The 25,840-nt window shown below is 34.9% G+C and overlaps 1 protein-coding gene across 9 annotated transcripts in view; it reads right to left on the bottom strand.

Annotated features, from left to right (window-relative positions):
- ELP4 (elongator acetyltransferase complex subunit 4) overlaps window positions 1–25,840 on the bottom strand; it is a 146,591-nt gene that overhangs the window by 21,814 nt on the left and 98,937 nt on the right. Inside the window, exons 10-11 of one of the 9 annotated variants that reach the window (XM_062620326.1) lie at window positions 20,767–20,850; window positions 20,634–20,672 (exon numbers count right to left, since the gene is read on the bottom strand). The exons of 6 other annotated variants lie outside the window; for them this stretch is intronic. In XM_062620326.1, coding sequence (XP_062476310.1) covers window positions 20,788–20,850 — 63 coding nt within the window. In that variant the 3' untranslated portion in view covers window positions 20,634–20,672; window positions 20,767–20,787. Of the gene's footprint in view, window positions 1–16,124; window positions 16,220–20,633; window positions 20,673–20,766; window positions 20,851–25,840 lie in introns of those variants that run through there. 2 more of the 9 variants (XM_062620325.1, XM_062620331.1) reach the window with 2 other exon arrangements.

The following is a 25,840-nucleotide window of genomic DNA, read 5'->3' on the forward strand; positions in this document are numbered from 1 at the left end:
CCCATGACCTGAAGGAACTCTCTAATCAGAAGGAAGTGAAGCAAGATTGAGTTGAAGCAGGACAAAATCTTTCCTGTATCAGAGATCCACAAAATCTGTGAAGCTGAGAGACTGAGTGCCTTTTCTGCCCTGCACACCTCTGAACCAGCCTCATCCAAAGGAGAGACTACTTTGAAATATTTGAAGGTCAGGTTCATGAACTTCCTGTCAGCTCTTGTTTATCTTCTGCACTTCTGGTGGGTTTTCCATCAGAAGGGAAAATCTAGTACCAAACTGGATTAATGCATAAGTGGTGAGGCTGTACTGATAAGCAGTACACTCAAGCATTATTTTGTTGGGTCAAACAATTACAGAATAGCCTAGATTATAGTCTCAAACTCTGGGGAAATGATGATAAATAAAGAACTACAGTCAATGCTGCCAGCTTGGAAGAAAAGAAACAGAAATTAGTTACAAACTCACTGGGCAACAGAATCCAACAGGAAAAATCGGGTTGCAAAAAACATTGAGAACCTGATCTTTTTTCATCTTAAGAAACACAGGTACTTTGCAACACACACAATAATAAATATATCTGAATCTAGTGGAACAGTACATGCTGTTAAAATGGTAAGAATGACAGTTTTGGATTAGTTCACTTTAGAGATAAATTCTACACAGCAACAGGCTTAATGTGGATATGGCAATGGTGATTGAGGATAAATTAGGTAGAGGATTTAGTGCAGCAGCAACAGAGATCTCTTGCAATAGAAAGAATCTGAGATAAAAAAATGGCCAGATTTGATTTAATATTTCTTTATCCTTGCCAAAGATGCTGTTTACTAGACAAGGAAATACTTGTATAAAATGAACAGCATAACACTTATATTTGGATCCCTTATAGATAGCTTCACTTGACATTTAGGCATCAAGTAAAACAGGTAAGACAGATGTGGTTGCGTACCAAGCGAATATTTAAATGTTAAATGCAGAAATGTCTCTCACCGGTAGAAGAACAAGGATGTGGAAAAATATGGGCAGGATATTAACTAATTCAGCTAGAATTGCCAGCATTGTGGGGAAAATCGCGTGAGTCTTTTTAAAAGAGCTTATTGCTAGGAAAGTAGGTGTATTGCTCTTCTGAGTTTTCTGTAACATGAGTGGAACTGATTGTTACCAGGAAAATACCCTTCCTTTTGTCAGATCTTCTGATCCATACTCAGCAAAGGGCAGGGAAGGCCAGAGAAATACCTTGGTGTTACTTATCAGATGCTTAATCCCATGTTCATTTGTGGGATAATGTGTTTTCTATGAGGAAGTTGGCTGCCAATTTCACTAAAAGCAAAAACTAGATTTTATTATGGCAACAGAAATCTAGGATAGCCTTGAAACAGTCTCCTGAACTATGTCCAGATTTCAGCTGCAAGAATAAATGCAGGAAAGGATTTTTTTCATGTGCAACTAACAACTAAAGTTTTTGCTTGATTTCTGGTGCACAACATTTCTCATGTTTTCTTCAAAGATGAAAAAGAAATTAACCTTTTGCACCTAGCTTCCATGAGAAACACTTCACTGGTACTAGCCTACATCTCAGATTTTTATTTCTGATTTTCTGTTTCTCCTTATTCTTCAGGACAGTTTTTTAGCTCTATGTTAACACTTCCACTGAGAACACTGATGATGTTCCATTCTTTTCACTGTAATGCTAAATTTTGTATGCAATAATTTCATCCTAACACATCCCCATTCACTAGCTGCTTCTTACTCCTCCAAACCCCCCCTTATAAATGCATTGCTGTTTTATCCCACTTGATGCTACACCCTCCTTAAAATATCCTTCAAGGCACAGAAGGAAAATAGCCAACTATTGCTTTGTATCCTCTTCTACTCCCCAGCTTCTGCATAGGGGTGTCTGATGAGAAGAGGATGAAGTGGCTGTCATGTCCACTACCAGGGGAAAAAAAAAAGGTCACACCAGTGAAGGATGCACGTGTTTCCTGAGCTCAAAATCCTAACAGGCAGAGCAACTCCATAAATAATGGAGAGTTTGGAGCAACTTCAGCCTTGCCTCTTCCTTCTCTGCTACGTTTCTTCCTTCCATTCCAGGGCCAGTAACAGCCACCAGTATTGGTGAGAAGAGTAAATGAAGAGCTAGTTGGATATAGCTATGGCTATGGCAATGGTCTCTTCCAGAACAGGTGGACTTGATGCAGAGTCAAGAGATGTTTTATAGCTTCAGCCACTGATGACTTTGAGCACTGCTGCCCTTGGCTTTAGACAGCTCTAGCCAACCAGATGAATGTCGTCTAGCACTTGTCAAAGCTGAGTGCACCTTGCCCCCGGATCATTCTTGCTTCTTGTGAGTATGACCAGCACCCCCCCAAGGTGTCTTACAACACATGTGGCCACTTCCTGAAGTCACAAGGCTGGTTACCTAAGAAGAATATGGCAACACAGGCAGAAAATCCACACCAGTAATTAGCAGTTCAAAAGTGCATTTGCAACAGGTACAATACCTTGCAAAGCCTGTGAGGCAAAGTAACTCCTGTGTAAAACCAAAAACAGCAAAACCACAACTATACGTTATCACTGGAAAAGCACAAAGCACAATGACTATGTATTTCAACATTCAATACAACACAGAGCATGTGTCTTTAAACAGGCACCAGGGTAGCTCTTCAACAAATATAAACAAAAAAGGAAAAGACAGTTACAGTCAATCCCTTCTTTTTATAAATTTTAGGGAAGTTCCCACTACTCATAAATTGAGAAAGCACAGATTTAAGAATCAAGATCTATTGTTACAATCCTTACTTCTGAAGAGGTCATGTGTTTCTAACTCTATTCCATATGACTGTAATTATGTCCATGCAGGAGGGAAAATAGGTTGGCACTAATTTTAATTTTATTTTTTTCAGAAAGAAAGTGTAATTATCTAAAATAATGCAATGTAGTTTTAAACCCCAGCATTTTTAATTAAAAGAAATAAAACAAATATAAGGAAAATGCATGAAAAACTTTTTGATGCCTTGTGTTACTAAAGTCAGATTTTTAATCACACCAATTATTTCTGAAGAACACATCATTATACACTTTTAATTAATTTCTACTTAACAAGTTTGGGCGATTAAGTCTTAAGCATATCACACATCATATGTTGGGGAAAAAGACAGTTTGATACGTTACATAATATGACACAGACAACCCAGACTGCTTCTTACTTAAGACTTTCATAATTCTTTTTTTCCTATTAAAAAATTCCACCCTTGTCAACACAGAATGAGAATTAAAGTTAAAGCCACTTACTCTTAAGTGTTCCAGTTGAAGGTGAGGTCTTGCACAACATTTAATGACACATGCTGCCTGACAGAACTTGTGCTGGGTAACAACCGCCAAAGCAGACTGCTTTCCAGGTTGTCAACTTCCAGCGACAGAAATTTATTGACTAATTAAATGGTCCTGTCACATTCATGTCTAATTGAAACTTAATGTGAACTAACCACAGCACCATTATAGTGCAAAATCCATTTTGGATGATGCATTCATTTCCTACTTTGTAAGCAAATCTAAAATGCCATTTAGCCTAATGTGCACCTATATTTCAATTCAGCCAAACTCTCTGACAATTACAGCACATATTTGTATTCTCTTTGCAACCCTAAAAGGTGATTGGGTAATGCTAAGACTTAAATTTTCTGTTTTTAAAAGTAGCTCTGTGAATTCTATTGAAGCCATTTATTATTACAAGTTAGGTGAGTTACTCTGGGAAAATACAACTTGCACCCAAAAGTCTAGTAGGAAAACATCTTTGCTGGAAGGATTGGACTTCATTCAAGAATATATCATCTCAAGTACAACAAAAACAAAAGAGAAGAATATTTTCACAAATACCACACAGTAACTAAGAGCCTGGCTTTGGAATATAAATTAGTTTTATTGAAGCAAACAGCTTGTTTATTTTGAGTTTATTAGAAGATCCTACTTCTGAAAGGATCATTCCTTCTCTGTTACTATTACATGTTATAGCCTCAGAAACATCAGGTAGTTGCCAAAAATCTGTCACTTTAAAAACAACTGCAGGTAGTATGCAGAATATCAGGTTAAAAGAAGTCAACCTTCTGACTAAATATTAGCATTAGAAATCCAGTTCATCCCCCATCTTCCTGCTTTGCACTCCAGTCCTGAACTTCCTTATAAACTTTGGTACTTGGTAAATGATCGAGTCCAGGTAAGAAATTCCAACTTGTTATTCTTAGCAAAATAAGTTATTCTTGACAGCATAAAGGCTCCAGCATTATGAAGTACTTTCTTATTAGGAATTGAGGTAAGTAAGAGCTGGAGCAATTGCTGGGAAAAAAGCATCCTTTTTAACAGAAGTTAAATAAAGTGGACATGAAAAGGGAAATATTTTGCTCTAGCTGTCACCTAGGGGAAAATACTTTCATATTGTATACAGGTAAGATTAGTAATCAAAGTAAACAGAACTTTTCACATAGTAGATGAGTAAAATTATTAATCAAGTAAACAGAACTAATTATGTAGGACTTTTCGTCCCTCTCAGTACAACATAAATATCTGAAGCTTTGAAAAAGTGAGCAGTGAGTCATGAAGAGCCTAAACCAATCTTATCACATACACAGCGAGACATTGCTAAGTAGGGCATGCACTGCCAAATGCTGGAGCTTCTAACCTGAGAGCTTTCACATGTTTATCTTGGGTCATTATCTTTCCTTTTTCTTCAGCGTGTTAAGGACAGCAGAATTTCTAGAGAACCCAGATAACTCCAAGTTATGGACAGCACATTATGAAACTGTGTCAAAAAATTACTCAATTATTGCTTAAATAGCCAAAAAACCTCCCAAATAATGTAGTATAGATTCATTCTTCTAAATTAGCTGATGCTATATTTTTCTTAAATTATCCATTCCCAAACTACATTCATATACAAGTCACAAGAAATTGAAGGTGAAAAAAAAAGCACAGTAAATATGCTGCAAAAGTTGTGCATTCCTACTAATAACAAACAATTATACAGTAATCTTCAACTTACGTGCTCCTATTATTTTGCATTTTCAAAATCAGTGAGTTGCTAATCAGTGAGGGTTATAATTCCTGCTCCTTTACAGTTCTACAATTTTTAGTATGTACCAATCACTTAGAAATAGACACTGATATTAAACAGATTCAAAAACTTTAGACCCTTCATGAAAAGAATCACTGATTTCAGAAGAAAGCCATAGACTAAACTCAAGATGAGAAGCTCTGCTTGCAATGTCAGTGCCATGTTGGGACCTTATTTTTGATATATAAATAGGTACCTATAGAATGTGACATGAAAGATGAAGTCTGACAGTTAAAAAAGAACTGCTTTCTCCAAGGAAATCCACCTTCACAGGGCATTTGAAAACAGAAAAAAAACACCTGGAGATATTGGACTGTTGGGTAAGAGGAGGAAACCACCACAAAGAGGTAAAAAGGGAAAATAAGCACCAATCATTAAGAAAAAAAAAACACAAAAAAACCCCCAAAAGGTGAAATCAGCACCCATGGCTTTTACCCAACTTAGAGTTGAACATAAATAATTTTTGAAGCATGTAAAGTTTCATTTAATACTGCAATTGCAAACTTATCTGTTGTCACTGATGAACTAATTACATGACACAGAATTTATTTTCAAAATTTAGAACTAGTTAGGCAGACAACTACTGTGCATAAATGTGCTGAAGGTTACTTCCCTGTGAATATTCAGGAAAAGAGGGATGCTTTGGAGAGAAAGCTGTTCTTCTCTTTTAAACAAGCAGACAATGTATTTCTCTTCCATGGACATGCACATAGTACCACAGGCTGCTTAGCTGGGTCTCTACCATAAAAATGGCATCTGTACATTTCCATATTCTATGAGATAAAAAGTGTGATTTTGAATCAAGAAAGCACATTTTCTGTTAAAAAGATATCATTAAGAAGGAAAAGAACTCAGCTTTCCTTCTTTAGCATCTTTCAGCCAAAAAGGACGCACTGCCACGCTTTATAGCCCAAGCAACAGGCAGTAAGACAAAAATCCCACCTACAGGGTGGAGCAGCTTAGCCCAAAGGCTAAAGAGAAACTTTGGAAAATGAAATAGACATTCTTGAACTATCATTCACTGTTTTTTATCCTCATCCACACTGGTCTATTTTGTAAGATATGAACCTTTCAAAAGCTTGTACTATGTCATTTTTTTTTCATATAGTCCCTTTATGTTACATTAATTTGGGGATGAAACAGAAATGCACACTAAACTGAATGTTCCTATATAATAACTAGAGTTACTCTGTGGAGCGAATTCCTCCACCTTTACTCTATGAAGACTGCTGAAGAATGCCACCAGCATAGTATTTGTGTCTTTTGTATCAGGCAACAGCAGGAGGTTTGTTAGTCTCTCTCACTGATGACTGTCTCATGTTTTTTTGATATTTCATGCCTTTTTTAAAAAAATTATATTCTTCCTGCTGACCTGAGGTGAGATCAGAAGAAAGAATACTGGACAGTTTAGGGCAGTAAGACACAGAAACAGGTTGAGAATACGAGGAGGCTTCATTAGGAAGCTGAACTGACAACTCAAGTTTTCTGGATCAGCCTCTTACTGATTTGTTTTCTTTCAAGGTGAACAAGAGAAATAGTCTTAGGATTATATGGAAAGATTTTTGTTTTGAGGAACCTTGCACAGAAATTTCAACAGAGAAAACAGATTTATTCCATTGCATATAAAACCAAAGCAAGCAGATGGAATGCAACTGAAGTCTATCAGGTAGTTAGGTTACTTTATAAAGATATTTTTTTCATTTTGTTCTAGGAAAGACATAAAAATAGAAAGAATTGAAAACTGCACAATGAAAAATGAAATTAAGATATCCGTCTCATTAAAAGGAGACATAACCATCAGTTTAGTGCATGAAATGCTAACCTAATTTGTCCCTCCAAAATAGCGAACATCAGAAATGATAATACTGTTTCTATGTTGCTAATCAAAATGACTTCAGTATTGTTTTGCCCAATTAAATATTCACTATGTGTATGTATTAAAATATAGGTTTTCACACATACAGATATAAATCACAAAATCAAGATTATATTTACCTTTTTGGCAGTACTTTCCCTCTTCTTACAGGAAACATTTAATGTGTATAACACAAAACCAGCTTGTGGCCTTTACCCTGTACGTAAGTTTCTGCTGAGCAATTAGCTGAAAATCACTTTCATGGTGGAAGAAAGTTATTAATTCCTCATATAGAGCAACAGGTAAGAATAATACTAGTTTATGTTCAAGGAAAGTACTGTGTTTCATTCACTTTTTCTGCAAGTATAACACAAGAGAAAAAAAGATGGACATAATCAAAAGAACTATTGGGAAATTTGAAGAACACAGAAGTGATACAACTACGGATTATTTACTGGCCTGTGCATAACATCAAATTATTATTTCGGTTGTTGCATTTCCGTGCGACAGGGTGCAGAAAATGCTTTCTGGGTAAGGAGCCAGTTTCAGATACCACTTCTGTAAGACTATGAACATGAATGGTATTATTAAAAAGAATTTCTTTGCCTGTTAGGATTTAATTATTGTTAAAAAACACTGCTTTATTTGCAGAATTTCAAGGCGTTTTTGTGAAGACTTAAAACTAGATGAAAGCTCTGCAAGCAGAGAATTTCAGCAGCGTATGTGTAGGATTTTAATTTACAGTATGATTTCTCATTGTTTATAAATCGTTTTTGTAAAAATAAAAAAAAACCATTTGAAAGTATGCAGCATTTTCACTACGCTGAACTCTATCTGCAAACAAACACACTTTAAAAACCACCTGCAGCCCTTTTGCTTGAAATGTCATTTTCTAAGACAGGATGAAACAGGTTCTGTAGCTGTAACATTCTGATTCAAAAGCTAAAGAAGATTAAATTTGATTTCAATTTCTTGAAAAGTACACGATCCTTAACTCCAAAATAGCTCAGCAGAGCTTTTGTTGTCTGTTTCTTAGATCATGTTAATTGAATAAAGTATTCCTTAAATGCTCATTAAATAACTCCCCTTTTCAGTGTAAGCAGGTAGGTACACAAGTGGTTTTGATTTGGTGCCTCAGGAGGCAAAAAAAGTAAGGAATTCAGGTATTCCTTTGATGAAATTGAAACCAAATTTATTTATAAAGAAGGCACAGCTTCTTTTTCTTCCTCTGAAAAGCTGAATTGAAGAAGACACTGTGTCTTTCTGTAATCAATTAAACAAGATTACCAAGAAATTCCTGACTTCATTAGTGACTTCTTAGCTGGAACAATCTTGGCCAACTAACTTGGTTAATAATGGAGAAAAGTGAAAACATTAAACAGTAAGAAGAATTTGATTCCAAAGCTAGTAAAAGATTTTCTTTGACACATGTCAAATGAAAAACTCCTTATATGAAATTATGGGGTAATATAATACTATAAAACTAAAACATGTATTATTTTCTGGTCCTCAGTGTTATACAACAGAAAATCAAAGGCAGAACTTAATTTGTGACAAAAAGGAATTGCTCTTCTCTGATCTTTAAACTCAATACTACTACTACTAGCTGTCTGAAAGCTATCAGGTAGTTACACTACTACCTGTTCTAAAGCTTTTTGTATACTTAATAAATTAAATATATTGTGCTTTTTAAAGATTTTGATAAATATCTATCCTCTGTATAGAATGGAATGAATTAATCAGTTAGGATTTTTAACTAATTAGTGATAACAGTATTTAACTGTGGAAAAAATATTAAGAAATACATGGAAAACATTGCCTCCTTGACTTTTATTATTTCCCATGTTCTCGTTTTTCCACATTGTCCACTTCAGTTGAAATTATTTCACACAAAAGACTTACAATATGTTTGCAAAACATCTGACATTTTTTAAGGAAGTAGACAAACAAACAACAAATTTCATAAGTGTATAAAAGATCTAAAATGGAATGGTTTAAAGTAATTACTATTTTTTTGAAAGTTGTTGAAAGAGTTTATATATACGTACAGACACATGCAAGCATGCATTTGCATTATGTAGGTGTAGCATTCTTGCAATTGTGTGAATGCATCCAGCTAAACTGAGCTATCTAAGATAAGCACTAGCTAAACTTTGTTCTTGGTCTCCAAGAATAATTTGAAGAAAGAGCTACTTTGAAACTCTCTTCCCAACTTTGAAATAAAATGTTTTGTCTTTTAGTAATTTAGATACTGTTAATGGTCCTGAGCATCCAAAAGAAGAAGCATTTTTATGGTCCTATGAACATATGTTTTATGTCAAGAAAACTATATTTTTATACATAATATAGCCCCATAAAAAGATTATGCTGAAAATAGCCCTAAGACAGAACAAATCATAAAGAAGTTAGTGCATGTGTTAAGCCCATAAAGCCAAAGCATAAAAATAATATTCTTCTGACATTGTGAATGAATGTCACTTTCATATTTTTGTAGGAAAATGTACATGGACACTTGGAAGGCAATTTGTGTCTCATGTATGTGGTTACCAGTCTTTTTTTAGTATATTTACAGAACTTGGTAAAGACAGCTTTGGTTATGCCTTTTACATTTGTTCAAATGAAACACCAAAGACATTACCTTTTCATACGACTATCAATTTTGAGAGAATGTCTCTGCTCAGTTTGAAAGAAACTGGTCCATATTTTGTTATTAAAAATAAGACACTGAAATACCGTGTGGTTAAACTGAAGAAGAAAAGAAATTTGAGAAATATTTCTTATAACATGGTAGTTTGTTTTTTTCTGAGTAGCATTTGACTCTGAGACCAAATCCTTGAGCTTTGCAAGCATATGGAAAGCCGCCCATGAATGCGAATCAAAGTTGGATCAGACCTTGCTATTGCTGAAAACAACTGAGAAGTAGGTAGCCTGGTTTCATTCTAAAAAATATTCATAAAGTGTCAACTGAAAGAACCAAAAATGATGACAAGTTCGATACTTTATTATTTGTCACAGTAAACATAAAAGGTTTTGCCATTAAAACATACTAGAGATTTATTTCAAAATGATTGTATTTATAATATTAATTACAGCCTATTTCAACCAGAAGACAGGCTTTTACAGATGAGACATATTTTTTATTTCCCCTGAAAAACATTCAGTGCTCTATCTAAATTACAAATACATATTTTATGACTAGCTAAATCATTAATCAAGATAAGCATGGGAAAGCTAAGGGATCTCAGTTTACTTGATAGCTGATTGCCCAGCAACCATTCACTATAATTGTTTTTAGCAGCAGAGCAGTGTTCCTGGAGACCACAGGCTTTCATAGTGTGTGTCCTTTTCCTGTGGTGGTACAGGGAAAACTAAAGAATCTAAACAAAACATTTACATCCAGATTTCAGATTATGTCCATGCTCAGTTTCAGCATACTCACTTAGCAATGCAAAGTGAGGTCTTTGGAGAACCCAAGGACAATTACAAACAGTAATCTGTATTTTAAATCAGACCTTTGAACTGAAGAAAGTAGATCTATTTGATGATCAAATGTTAAAAATAAGTTAAAAATTAAGTAGTTACTTAGCTTTTATAAAATTATATGGTGGTGGGAACTATAAGATTAATATATATTTAATTTTAATCTGATCTTGTCAAATAGTCACAAAAATGTTCTAACCCAAGGAAATCTAATAGTTCATTCTTAACATAACTCCTGCTGTGTGTAATCTAACTTTCCATTGCAAAAACGATCACCTCTTTTTCCTACATTCCCTAATTATGCATCTAGCTCATCACGATTTATTTTCCTCATTTGCATCCTAGTCACTATCATGCTGTCCACTTTTCACACATACCTACATTGTTCTCCAATAAATCTATTCAATAAATTACTCCAACAGGGAATGGCCCAATAACTATGGTACTCAGCTAGGATTTTTCCAGTACTGTGATAGAGATTTCTTTTATGACGCCCAGCAAGACACTGGCAGAAATCTAGCCACGGAAACCCAGACTTCTGCCCAGTCTAACTTTTCCTATTTTTTGACAAAATAGATGGCAAAGTTAAGACCATCTAGCATTTTAACTGCTCTCACCAAGCTTGAGTTCTGCTGCATGGAAGTTGTAGGCCTATCCTCACTGAAGTAGCCTTCTACAGTTCAATATACTTTTTAAACAGAAGTTGTTATAAGCGAAGATCCTGATGGGAAGTTAGCTACAGAGGAAGGGTGGTTGAATATCTCTAGAACAGATCCTCTCTGTCAGAAAATAAAAATTACGAGGCTAAATAGAAAAGCCACTTTAACATGTCACTAACAGCATGAGATATCCTTGACTTACAGGGCTAAACTAAGTGGAAGAAATTTATTGTGAGGGCGGTGAGGCACTGGAACAGGTTGCCCAAAGAAGTGATAAATGCTCCATCCCTGACAGTGTTCAAGGCCAAGTTGGACAGAGTCTTGGGTGACATGGTCTAGTGTGTGGGGTCCCTGCCCATGGCAGGGGGGTTAGAACTAGATGATCTTAAGGTCCTTTCCAACCCTAACCATCCTATGATTCTGTGATTCTATGAATTTGGTTCATGCCTTACTACTTTCAGTAGTTTGCCACAAGAACAGGAAATTAGGTACAAACTTGATCAAATATTCAACCATAATTTTGATACAGCAGTGAATAAATGATTTATTGCAAACAAAACACCACCACATGCAAAAAAACCCCAGCCCAAGGTAACAACTCTAATCAACGGTGCAGTTGAGTTTCCTCAATTTTAGTTTCACTAGACATGAAAGACACACTTGCGTACAGACCCATACTGAATTCTTCAGTGTAGTAAGAACTCCAGTGACTGTAAACCAAGCAGAGATGGGATAGTGCTTCCTACCCACACCCACATACATTCAGAGTTGCAAAGCACTTCAAAAAAGAAACAACAAAAAGATTTCCTCAGAAACTAGGAGCCTGGATTTCAGCAGAAACAGCCAAACCAGAGACTGTGTTTGCTAGGCCCATGTACATTCCACAGCACAAGGACCCAAGAACGGAGAGTAAAAAAGGGAAGAATAAAGTAGCCAGACCTAGCTAGACCTTAAAATTGTAGGGAAAGATGCAGAAGCAGCCCAAATAGAGAGATTCAGACAATAAGAAAATTTCCTCTAGGTTTGGCCAGTATTACTTTACTTTAGTTTGCTTCAACCCTCTCCCTTTCTTAGTCCCTACCTCATTTTCACTTAACATCTATGTTATCTTCCTTGTTGCCCCACTGGCATCATCTGATTGTGCTCAATGTTTTTTTCCTGGTTTTGTCTTTTAGCTTATTGTTTAAGTTCCTCTCCCTCCAAATAAACCCAGCAGAATATTAATAATGGCATTAATATGGCATTTGGTGGTGTTAATTTATGTATTTATGTTTTGACTTTCATGTTATATGTTTATTCTCTGCCAGGTGTCTGTCTGGATAGAGTAAAGAACATCTGCTTGCTGTATTTTTGTACTTATGGGTCCCTATGGCTCACTGGTCTCTACTTGACTATTCCATTATAACTACCATGCCAAACATATAAAATAGTATTTCGGTGAAATATTTCAGTGAAGAGAGATACTGCATATTGCTTCCTATAATACTATAGCACTGTATTATTACCAGAGAGATGGGATTATTTATTATAACATTTACATATAGCATTTATTATAACATTTATGCTATAGTCATTGCCCCGTTGCTACATCCCTCTTGGTTTGTCTGTATGGACACCAAAACCGTATCAAACATTGACAAGACCTTGATGTTAACTGAAAGTTGACCAATTTACCAAAAGAAAGAAAACTGAATAGAAAATGGAATATTGTTATTTGGCTATTTTTTAGTAGGTAGATGTCTGATTATCTGTCCTGCCAACGGATCTTTTAGATGAGATAAAAGATTTAGAGTTCACCTGTCACGGGATATTAGAGAGTCCATTTTTGAAGAAGTCAACTATTAGCCCTGGACTAGGAAAATCCTACCCTTGATAAATAATCATTGCCTACTTAAATGCTAGCACAATATTTTATTTGGATAGAACATTTTTTACATTTTCCAAAATAATATTTTAGTTTTGAGGGCTTGGAGAGTTCTTGCATTTCATTCCTAAAAGAATGCTGCAATTAAACAACACATGGGTGATTCCCTGTATAAAAACAGTGGTTAAGGTTCTTTGGGTTGTCTTGTGCATGAAGGCAGTCCATACATGCACAGAAGTATGCAATGCAGCCCCAAGATTTTAGAATGAGAACTTGAACCTGAATATTGAAGTAGCAAATATCTTTAAATATCAGTTTGGGTTCACTGTAATTTTAAGTAAATCTTAAACCTGACAAAATTAACTTACTAACTAATCTAAGTATGAATAGAGTTTTTGGCCTAAAATCATGACTGGTAAGTGAATCAGCTAATGCGTGTTTTCGTGATTTATTTGTTAAAACAAAGGATCACAAGTTCAAGTTCTGTTCCTCATTAACTACACTGGAAATGATATACATGACTTGTCATTTAAAAATACTGATAACTCCAAGCTTAATTAAGTCATGCAAGCTGTTTTGAATAACTTTGGGTGAAAGGTTCAACATTATTATAAATTATAAGGAAAATACCTTACAGTATTGGTATTACTAATAACATTAATATGAGACTTAGGGTAAGGTGGTAGCTTAAACCAATCAAACTCAGTACAAAATACTCACTACAGCTGAAGAATTTATTTGCCCTGATGGAGGAATTACTGTGCAAAGTACTATGACCTGTATTATACAGGGGGTCAGATTAAATGATCACAATATTCTCCGTGCATCCTAAAATCTTGTAATATTTCAGACTGAAAGGCAGTTAAATACAAAGCCCTACTTGCTTCTTTCTTCTGAGTATAAACTATATGAGTGCCATTCAACTATATAAACACATCATTAGGTTTTCAGCAGGTCTCCCTTCTAAGGAAGGAAATTACATACTTTTGAGCTCTTGAGTGAACTACAGTGTTTTATGCCTTTAATTCAACACTCTTACAGCTTACAGTTCATTGAAATTCAAAATCATGGTCACAAACTGTTCACAAAGAAAATGTTGACCTTCCTATATAGCAAATGCCTTTTCATTCTCTTTTTTTTATTTTTTATAACAAAAACCACTAATGAAGCCAATGGCTGTAAAAGATTTGAGCGTCCTATTAAAATAACAAAAGTAATATAATTCACATATTTCAGCATGTTGGCTACTGCTCACGAAATAAAATACTGCCACAGAAAGAGCATATTGTTTCTACACATCGAAAAGATGCAAATTAGACAAGTATTCAATATTCACTTGAAAGCAAGAAAATGTACCAGACTACCAATGGTATTTAGGAAAGCAAACTGGTTGAACATGATTATTTGAATTTAAAAAATGGGTATGGGATTCCCCTCTCTTTGCTTCTTGCCATATATGGTATCTGTGTAATAACCACAGGGCAAATTATTCACTACCTTTTTCAAGATGAAAAGCTACTGATTGGCATCAGACATCAAGAGGGATTTTGGCATTAGAATAGATTTACACTTGATGACATGTCAAAGGCTTGAAACAAAAACTACAGAATTTACTCATGAATGCCGAAGGCAAGCCACTTATTCAACACTGGCTCAATGAACATCTTTCCAAGGATGGCATTCAACCACACCAAGAACAAAATACAGCAAACAAAACATGGTTATACTTGGAAATCAATGTGCTTGACTAGACTGAACAAAATAACAGCTAGCATTACCTGTTGCCAGCTGTCAGTGAAGAATAAAGAACTGTAACATCCTTGTAATAAAGAGGGAAACAGAATCTAAGCTTATAATGAAAATACAGCAGTTAGTGGGATGAAGTAGGATCAGCAGCAGTATGTGTGGGCATGATAACTCCCACTCTGAGCCTATTGCTCCTCTAACAGATATGCCCTCACTTCTCTCTTCCTGCAGACACTTGAAAATTAAGAAAAAATAATCAGGGGAGAAGGCAGAAGGTGTAAGGATATATAATGTAATGCCATATTTTGGCATTTTTCCTTCAACCTCTATTACGGTTATTTTAAAAGTAATTTCATTATTTGCATTACAATGAAGGTCTTAAAAAAATTGTGTTGACAAGATCACAATTATTTTGGCACAGCACGTTTAGTAACCACCGAACATTTTTTTTTTCTTCTGACTATTTTGATGGAATAAAAATAGAGGCATCTAATTTCAATACTGGATGTGTGGGAAAGATCACCTAAACAGGCTTGTTATGAATAACCTGTGCACAATGACAAGCACACATGGAAGTCATAAACAGAAGGAAACATGAGGGGCGCAAGGAAACACCCACTCACCTATATTACACCCATGGAAATGAAAAATCACTTAATTTTAATAGAACTATTTTGTAATTTCATCCTTTTAGAGACCTTAACATAGATATTGTTTCTTTAGTGCACCTTCAATGGCTGCACACACTGCAAATTATGTAAAATTTTCAAAATAAACTGTTAATCAGAATCTGTTAGAACGACCTAATATTTACAGGAGACCATTAGTCACCTCTTCTGATAGATACTGGAAAATGGCAATATGAAGTAGCCATAATATTTGATTGCTTTTAAGAGTTACTGAGTACTTGTGAATACAGCCAGTTCCTTTAGGTCTGTACAAATGGCAACTGAACTCCTTGAAAATCTGGCACAGTTTGTAGATGCAAATCACTTTGAGAAAACTATTTCAAAATACCCCACCTCCTCCTCCAAGAGTCTCTTCCAAAAGAAATATTTTCTCTTCAAAAAGTATCTTACATTTCATAATAGATGCTGATCTGCTGATCTCAGAATAGTCAAGCAATTGACAACAGACAAAATGCAGATTCATGAAGAGCATCTGTGGCATCTATGAAAAATATTATGGACCAGCATTATAGCTCAGGTGGCTCTACCTAAAGTGTCAGTCACCACCAGCCTCAAGTTTTTATAAGAAAATAGTTTACATGAATGGACAAAGCTTCATTTTCAAGAACAGTCCTTGACTTGAATTCTTATTCTAACAGACATCCACAGCAAAGTAATAAACTGACAACTGAAATTTAATGCATGCACGAAGGTGAGAAAACAATATTTGACCAATATGCTAAACCCATACCTTTTAGCACTTCTCAGATTACTCAGATTTGCTCAGTTCCAAAAATGGCATCTCCTTTTTCTGCATAGTGGAATCCTCTCAGCTGGACTTCTGGACTATAATTAAGGCTTTCTGCATGTTAAATTCTAAAACAAAGACAGCTACAATGCAAAACATGTAACAACAACATACAATTTCAGTACTGCAATAGTCAGTAAGGACAACTTCTATGTGTATAAAAAATAGATGAACTTTACTGATTTTTACAAACTCTTAATTAAATTAGCTTCATTGATTTGTAACTGAGTATGTGTTGTTGACTTAGATCTGGGAGGATGCAGTACTATGAGGTTGCTATGGTAGCAATTTATTACGGAACAGCAAAATTACTTCAGATGAGTAATTCAGCAGACAGAGGTGGGTCATCCAAAACAGAGTTTCATAAAGATTTCTACATTATATAGTAACTCATACATGCATGAAGCATTCTGTCAACTTCTAAAATTTGGCTGCGTGTATCTGCCTGTATCTACTTTTGTGATAAGACTCACCCAGGATCAAAATACAAAACATTTATGTGAAAGAAACTTTATTTTGAATATATAACTCTTTATTTTGAATATATAACTAACACTTTATTTTGAATATATAACTAACACTAACTAACTAAGCTCCTTCACTGCTGAAGGACTATATAAATGTGTCTGTGTATATACATATATGTACATATATATACACACATATACATATATAGGCATATACGTACTGTGTTTCACGTATAAGGGGACACAACATGCTGTTGAGCAACAAAGTATCTTCCCAGCATGCACATTCATAGGTATGTACATGCTCACGCTTATTGATCTGAATTTGTAGCAGATGATTGTGGAAAAGATATGTCACTAATCCTATTCTCTTTTGACTGTCTCTGAGCTAATAAAAAGAAATTTTACTCCTTTGCTTTTCTGCTATTTAAGATTATAGGCAAACAGTGCTGACTGCTTAAATGGTTGGAGAACCCTAACAGAAAAATTCAAGTAAAGCAATTAAAAAGATCTCAGACTGCTATGGAAATGAAAGACTAGAAAGTTTTCTTCTAATTTCATGGATAGTATAAATACAAAGCAAAAATGTATAGGATTGTATACGTAGTATCGGGCTGTCCTGGGTTCAGCAGTAGCAGTCATTTTTCCCCTTCGTGGTAGCTGGTGCAGTGCAGTGTTTTGACTTTCAGCTCGGGAACAGAGCTGATAACAAGGATGTTTTGGTTTGGCCAAGGAGTTTGTGAGCCTCATGCTCTGCCAGGGAGGAGGGGGAGCCAGGAGGAAGCAGAGACAGGACACCTGACCCAAACTGACCAAAGAGGTATTCCATACCACAGCACATCATGCCCAGGATGTAACTGGGAGTGAGCCGGAAGGGCTGGTGGAGGAGGTATCTGTCGGAGCTTGGTCGGGCTTGGGGGGCTAGTTATCGGTCAGCTGGTGATGAGGTGTTGTATTCTCTTCCCTTGTTATTTCCTTTATCATTATTATCACTGGTGGTAGCAGTAGTGATCTGTGTTATACCTTAGTTACTAAACTGTTCTTATCTCAACCCGTGGGAGTTGCATTCTTTTCGATTCTCCTCTCCGTCCCTCCGAGAGCAGGGGGAGGGCAAGAAAAGGGGGGTAAGTGAGCGAACGAATTACCTGACTGGGTTTAAACCACGACACAGGCCAGGAATGATTATTTAGATATAATGTTGGATTAGGGTTTTGTCAAGTTTTTATTAATCTCTTTACAAACTCAAGCAAGCTTCATAAGAAATTACTGGGAATATATGCTTCTATGAAACCCAAATAATGCAATGAACAATTAAAAATAAAACATACAGATATGGACTTGTATCTATAATGCATCAATGGAAATTGCTAAACAGCCCAGATTACTTTTAAGTCATATTATCATACCATCATTTTATATGAAAGATAAAACCAGTTCTGAGAAGTCTTTTCAATGAGTAAAGGTTTACTAGCTAGAGCAGTAGAATGGATTTGGATTTTAAATACAGAACTGTGAAATTTGGTGTGAAGACATGTAATATCCAAGAAATGCTTCAACCCTTATACACTGTAAAGTAGAAGTTTAAGGGGACACGTAAGTAGAAGGATGCATCAGGTACTCATTTGAGTAGGAAGACTGGCATCCATATCCAATAAGAAAATAGTCAACTGAAAACCCCACAGGACAAGGAAAACAGAAAGAGGTGTAGGATACATTTTTCACTTGGATCTTGAAAATAATTGGGCATTATTTTCTCAACATCACCCAGATCTGGATGATTGCAAATTACAAGTGAATGTGACTAAGTGATTTATAGTCAAAGTTAGTATAATGCAACCACTTTGTTGTATATTTCTATTGCTTTCTATCTTTTTAAACCAACCACTTATGTGTCTCAATCATATTTTTAGTGAATGTTATGAATCAAGCATCTTCATATCTGAATGCTAAAAACTTGCATGCATAACCTGCTCTGAACTGTAATTTTAGACAGGTCTACTTTTATTTCAGAGATGTGCTCCCCATAACCCCTTTGCGATTTATTTTGTACTTACTCAAAATACTCAACATCTATGTATTTGTACAAGTCACTCTACTAAATACTATCAATCTGTTGAGAAGTGCTTTTATCTTCAGGTTTTGCAGATTTTTCACAAATACATTATTAAAACCATAGTTCATATTAAAGATCACACAATAATACAGGCATACAGTTCTCTGCCTAAGTGATCTTCAAATCAGGCTGCACATATTTGTAGATAGGTCAACATTCAGTGAGAAAACTCCCTATTTTCAACACCTAAAGCTGCAACTTCTTTTTTGTAGTAATAATGCAGACTGATAGGCTCAGTCTGGTTGATGGTAGTGGGGAAGTCAGTGATGAATATCCACATTTGGTAGAAGCTGAAAAACAAAGCTCCTGCCTATTTTACTGCTTAGTAGCAAATTTTCTTATACAAAATTTTGAAGCCGTATCTCAACTTTTAAAAATTAATAAAGCAAATGAAATTCTTAAATGCATAGGAAGTGTTTCAATGTCACTTCTGCACACTTTTAAAAACTTATTTTAAAATATGCTTGGTCCTTACATCCATAATTTAAGCAAGTTTATTCAGAAGAAGGCTTTCTGACAACATATTTAGGGCATACTATATGTAAAAGCCATACCTAATGTTCATATTAGGCAAAATAATGTTATGTACATCCAAAGTAAGTGTCTGAATTGTTTTTAACATGACTTATTCATACACAGCACTGCTTTCATTTATTAAAACTTCTATTCAAAATATTTGTTTCTCATTCTATCATCTCTCCACTTCTAAGTAAAAAGAATAACACAACTATCATAACATGCATTTAATTAATTTTGTCTTGCATAATACTGTATGTGAGGAAAAAGATTTTCCTCTTAAGCCTCTGAAGGAAGAAGAGGTATAAGAGGTATTACTTCATCATTTTGTAATGGGAATCCTGCTACAAATTCACAGTAAATGAATATTTTAATTGTTTAGTTTTGAATCTTTCAGATGTTTTTGGCAGGTCTAGCTAATATTGACAGTTTACACTTAAGTTCTAATATATGCCAACATTTTGGCAAAAACTGGTAGAATTAATAAAAGGGACCAAAAATGTCAGAGAAACCCTACACCTGACCAGTAATTTCCCACTAATTATCCCACGCTCTTTCTCATACTGACAATATAAGTTATACTGATAATATAAGTTATTCTCTTTTATTTAATCAGGCTTCTCTCTTTTGAAGGGCAGATGTTTCCCCGTTAATATGGCAGATGTCTTTGTTTCCTCACCAACTGCAGAGACAAATGATTAGTACAATAAACTCTGGCAGTTTGCCTCATACTTACTTGGTGAAGACAAGTAAAACTGTTTTGTGGAGTATTTAAATATTTCAAAATTCAGAACAACCTCCTCGAACCTAGAAAATTATCTGTAGGTAGACTGACAACCCACCCGAAGTTTAGCTTGTGTGCTAAAAATTGAATGCAATGACACTTCTGTTCTACACAGTTCTCTTAACAGTTTAATCAAAAGGCCAAAAAAACACCCTAATTTGATTTACATATAAAATAGAAACAACTTCTGTAGCAATACATCAGGGTTTAACATAGGCAGTCTTAAAATGTGAAGAAGCTGACCTTGCTGATGCTGAGTCATGTAAAAGATATTTATGCCTTTGGAACAGAGCCCTCAAGATCGCCCTACTAATGTAATACACTAAAAACTAATAAAAAAAAAGAAAGGAGGGAAAAGAGAGAGACCTTCCCGTGGCAAGAGGGCCTTAGCCAAGCAGCTACTGTTACAGAGCAACACTCTCAGTATGTTAACAATAGTTAAATATGACATGAAATGTCCAAAACAAGACAAGACAATAATTGATGAAAGATACATTTGTGAACGACACTATTAGACAGTGAGAGATATGAGCCTGGTATGATTCAGAATGTAATTCACCTTCTCTGCTGGCACATCCTACTGAGGTATCCAGTGAAGACTGTAATTACAGCTGAAATTTGATTCATCAGAAAATTTAACATATCAGAATATAAAAATAGAGACTATAGGCTAGCCACAAAAGGTAGATCAATTCTAGAACTTACTGAAGGTGAAAACTAAATTAGTTAATGGCAGGATATAAATAAGATCACTTCCACAAACTTCTTAAGCTCACAGGTTAAATAGTCCTGTTGATATGGCAGTAGACGGGAAAAAAGATTCTGGGATTTCTTTCACAGAAACAGAACTAATAGAGACTTTGACTGCAAACAAAACTAGAGATGGGATTTATAACAGCTATTGTGAATGAGAAGTTGTCAAATTGGTCAGTCTGATGAACAGAATGAACTGTGAATTGGAGGCAATTATTTTTGGCTGTGTATGTTTTTTTTTTTTTTTTTTTTTTTTTCCTAGAGAAAAATCATATCTGAGTGGAATACAGAATGAAGTGAAAGACAATAAAGGCACCAAATATAAATTCAAGGAGGAAGAGACACAGGGCAAATCACTGTGTTGCAGAAAAGGAAGTATACCATCATCAATCACCTTACTGTGTATTCTGAACTAGAAGTGTTAGGAGAGGTTCGGTACAGATCAAGTGGTTAAAGAAAATCTGAAAATTAATTCTTTGATTTTTTACTGGACTTGGTTTTTACTGTCTGCTCCTCTTATTATAAAAACCCAAACAACCAAACTTAAAAATAATATTAAAAAAGCAAAGGTGAAGACGATTTATAAATGTCTTTGTGTGACACCACATGATATTCTGAGGAAAGAAAGCAACAGAAGGAAAACTGTTGTAAATGATGCTATATGTTATTTCTCTAACAAATCCCCTCAAAGGCTAGAATCTGCTCAGTTTCTATAGGCTTTCAGCTCATTTTACATATGAAAATGTCTGAGTACATAGATTTATTTTTATTACTGTGTTATCTATAATCACGTTTCTTGGATGTTAGTCTAATTGGATGAAAGTATCTCACTTTCTACCACTTTCAATATCTTGGGCAAACCGACTGGAGTTATTTCCTCTTCACTCACTAAGAGAATTATTATCCACATTATGAAACGTGACATTTTTCCATCTTCTGTTTGGAATAATATAAATATTAATATAGCATCCAAAGCATTCTAGAATATATACACACAGACACACACCGAAATATAATCACCCTATGGCAAACACTATTAAACTATAAATATGCTAAAACTAGTATTGACTATTGTTATGAGAATGATTTTTAACTTTTTAAAACCATACTCAACTTTTCCTGAACTTTAGGTCGAATATTTTAAGTAGATCTGTGATACAGGCATACCAATTGAACTGGAATCATCATATAAACTGTCATTACTACTAGCAATTTGGTCATAATTATAGCTTTCTATATATAAAGGCATTATGAATAATATTTATACAACACATACCTATGTAATTATGTTAGGTCAAAGGATCTTTTGCCATTTATATTAAGATCAATGTCATTTTATCCAAAACAGTGTCACTACCTATGACGAAGTCTGATACGTGGAGAATCTTACTGCCATGAAACACATAAATGTGTTTAATGTTTAATAATTAAAAATTAATACAGCTTATAAATGGGGAAAATAAGACTGATTTGGAGTATCAACCAAAGACACGTGTTTGTAAGAAGAATGTAAGCTTTTTCCTACACAGGTATCTGATTAAAGCCAGGCTTCCAACAAAAAAATTCAAGGATATGTTCTCAGTCAACAAGATTTAGTATTATGGACTGCTTTAATAAAACACTGAAATTAAACACTTTAAAATCAACTGGTAGACATATATTACTTTAAGTCTGCAGAAGAATTTTGCATGCAAAACTAATGAATGGGTCAATTCCTAAACACTTTTTATCCAATAATTTTCTATTTTAAAACGTTATTAATTTACAATGCCTTCCATGACATTAAGTTTAGGTTAATATACTTATAATGATACATTTTAACAAGATAATTATGTCAAAAGTTATCATCAACAGTTCATACTAAAAAGTTATGCTTAAAAATATAACTTATTATTTATAGTTTAGACTGCATAATAAAGTATTAGCAACACAAAATGTTAATTAATTTCTAATTCTCTACTCTTTTATTTAGATTTCATGAAGGTTGATTGGACTTGATCCATCATTTTACAGAAAATTAATTATTTCAAATACATGCATCACTTTATGCAACCTGCCTAATTTGCATTGAGGAAAATTCAGCAGAAGTAATTGAGGCACAGGCAAATACTGGCACTGACTGAACTCAATTTTCATTCCAAATTTCTGCAAAATCCCAAGACACAACAATATCAGATGCAGGGGGAAAACAAACAAAAGCAATGTGTAAAGGGAACATGAAGAGAGAATATTACAAGAATCAGAGAACAAAGGGATTGCAAAACTATTTTAGTGCCATAGATGAACAGTGAGGGCTTCATTCAGGCAAGGTGGAATAAGATATCATATGGCATCCTGACAATTGATGTCTTCATTTAAATGTAAGAATTTACATTCTAATTAGAAAGAATTTACATCTTAATCAGAGGCAGCTGTATTATCTTGTTACTGTTTTTTTCAAAGGTAATGAACTAAAGTACTGCTGTGCTTTTTCAACCAGAAACTAAATAGACAGCATACAGTGTTATTTTATAGCCTACCTGCTGTAAGCTGTTATTAATATTTTAAACTGAATTCCAACAAAATATTTTAAAATAAAAATTGTATTTGACATTGCTCAAATGATATTATAAAACTTATTTAAAATATTTAACCAATATGCTTTCTAACTTGTATTTTTAAGTATACGTAGTCATAAAGGTATCATTGATATGGCACCAGTGAAGCACACTTACTTTCGTTTTAGGCTGCAACTAGTGCAGTGTAATACTGGGGGGGGGGGGGGAATGTATTTGGGATTTTTTTTTATTAACTGAACAGTTCAAAAGATAAGTCTCCACATTTTTTATAGAATACATAAGGAAAAAACAATTAGACAGAATAATTTTGAAGCTTGTGTAAATACATTTTTAACTGAGGCCAACCTGAAATGTTTACATGCTAGTTCTAAAGGGTAAGTCCTGCCAAGGAATATATAGTTGCTTGCAGATGCATATTTAGATTTATGAAATCATGGCTTAATAGTTCACTCTAAATATATTTGTTTTTGGCTCTTGCACTATTTCAACAGCTTTCGGGGAACTTTAAGTAAACAAGAGTGGTGTAGGAAGTAGAGACATTTTTTTTTCCTATGAAGAAATTAGACATGACCTAAAAAGTTCCTGGTTTAATTCTCAGCTCTGCAAAAATTAACTCTGGAAAAAACTTTGTCTCACAACTATTTTGCGTCACCACATTTGTAAGATATCTCTGTCTCAGCTGTATGTCTTTTCAGAATGGCAATATCTTTGGGGAAAGATCATTTTATTGCTACAAACAATGCCACATTTGATTCAATAGACTCTTCCATGAAGAATACTGATCTAGAATACGAGGTCTTTCATCATACCTGCTCTTCCTTTGAACTCTGGAAACATTATGTGCATTTCCTTATCTCTTCTATTACAACAACTTAAAAAACCCAACTCAGAATCTTGCCTCATCTTGAAAAACTAGGTAGAAATTACTGAAACAATTTGGTTCATTTGCCACCTCATGGGTTAAATTAATTGGCACTAGTCAGAAAGAGTCATATCCCAAGAAGGACAAACATGCCGGCAGAATGTTTGAACCCTCAATTTATTGATGAAATAGAAAGCATCCAGCTGGATAAGTGGAAAGACCACTTTTCTGACAAAGATTCACTATGTGTGGCAAATGGCTGCACTTGAAAAACCATTGCTACTGGGTCAAGAAAGGTTATCCTCCCTCTCTACTCAGCCCTGGTGAGGCCTCCCTGGAGTACTGTGTCCAGTTCTGGGCTTCCCAGTACAAGAGAGACATGGAAATCCTGGAACAAGTCCAGCAAAGGGCTACTAGAATGATGAAGGGTCTGGAGCATCTCCCATGTGAAGAAAGACTGAAGGAACTGGGCTTGCTCAGCCTAGAGAAGAGATGGCTCAGGGAGGATCTGATCAATGTGTGCATCTGAAAAGGATGGGGCCAGACTCTTCTCAGTGGTGTCAGGCAATAGGACAAGCCACATAAAGAAAACCAGGAAGTTCCACCCGAACATGAGGAAGAACTTCTGTCTGAGCATTGGAATAGTTTGCCCATGGAGGCTGTGAAATCTTCCCTGAAGATATTCAAGAACCATCTGGACACAATTCTTTATAATTCTTTATAATTTTCTGCCCATGGCAGAGGGGTTGGAACTGGATGATCTTAAGGTCCTTTCCAACCCTAACTATTCTATGAGTCTATAATTTGCTCTAGGTGACCCTGCCTGCGCAGACAGGTTGGACTACCATTCTGTGATATAGCTGAATAGTTAAGATTTGCTGTGCATTCTTCAGCGAAGGCAACTTCTGCTGACCTGTATATAACTTCTTTTCAAACCCAATCCTTCAGAACATGGCATGGAGAGTCAAAGAAGGCAGAGGTTAGTTTGGACTTTTTGCCTTTTGACTTACTAGTTGAAGATAAATATGAGCATTTATGGCTTCCCTGTGATTACAGATCAAATTTACATGACATTATCACTAAATATGAAAAAAGATATGATTAACAAGAACAGTGGAAATTTTACTATCATATATGTAAGTTAACTAATGACCTGAGTATGCAAGATAGTGCTTTACAGTAAAAAAATAGGTTAAAATCCAATAAAGGTACGTAATGAAATGCAATATTCAAAAACATTACTATCTCACTACTATGAAGTAGTCATAGAATTAAAAAGGTACAGAGTTTCACTATCTAATTTTCTTTATACTTTGGAGAACATCTAAACAAACACCTTTGGGTATACTTTAATTAGTGCTGTAGTAATGATTTAATTATTCAGAAGACAGGCGTGAAAACATATTAGCATCCTAGTATCAGAAACCACAAAATTGCAGAAATCAGAAGTGGATGTGCATTTGTTGAACTGCATTGACTAAGGACTTCCACATTATACTAAATCTAGTAATACTGAGGTGATTTTCAAAATTTTATTATTTTTGTTTTCCATGTGTCTCTATGCTATTAATACACATGCAAACATAACCTATTACTGCAGCTCTGA

The sequence above is a fragment of the Pezoporus occidentalis genome, unplaced genomic scaffold (assembly GCF_034315485.1).
Source record: "Pezoporus occidentalis ecotype Australia unplaced genomic scaffold, CSIRO_AGI_Poc_V1 ctg22, whole genome shotgun sequence".
NCBI classification, from domain to species: Eukaryota; Metazoa; Chordata; class Aves; order Psittaciformes; family Psittacidae; genus Pezoporus; species Pezoporus occidentalis.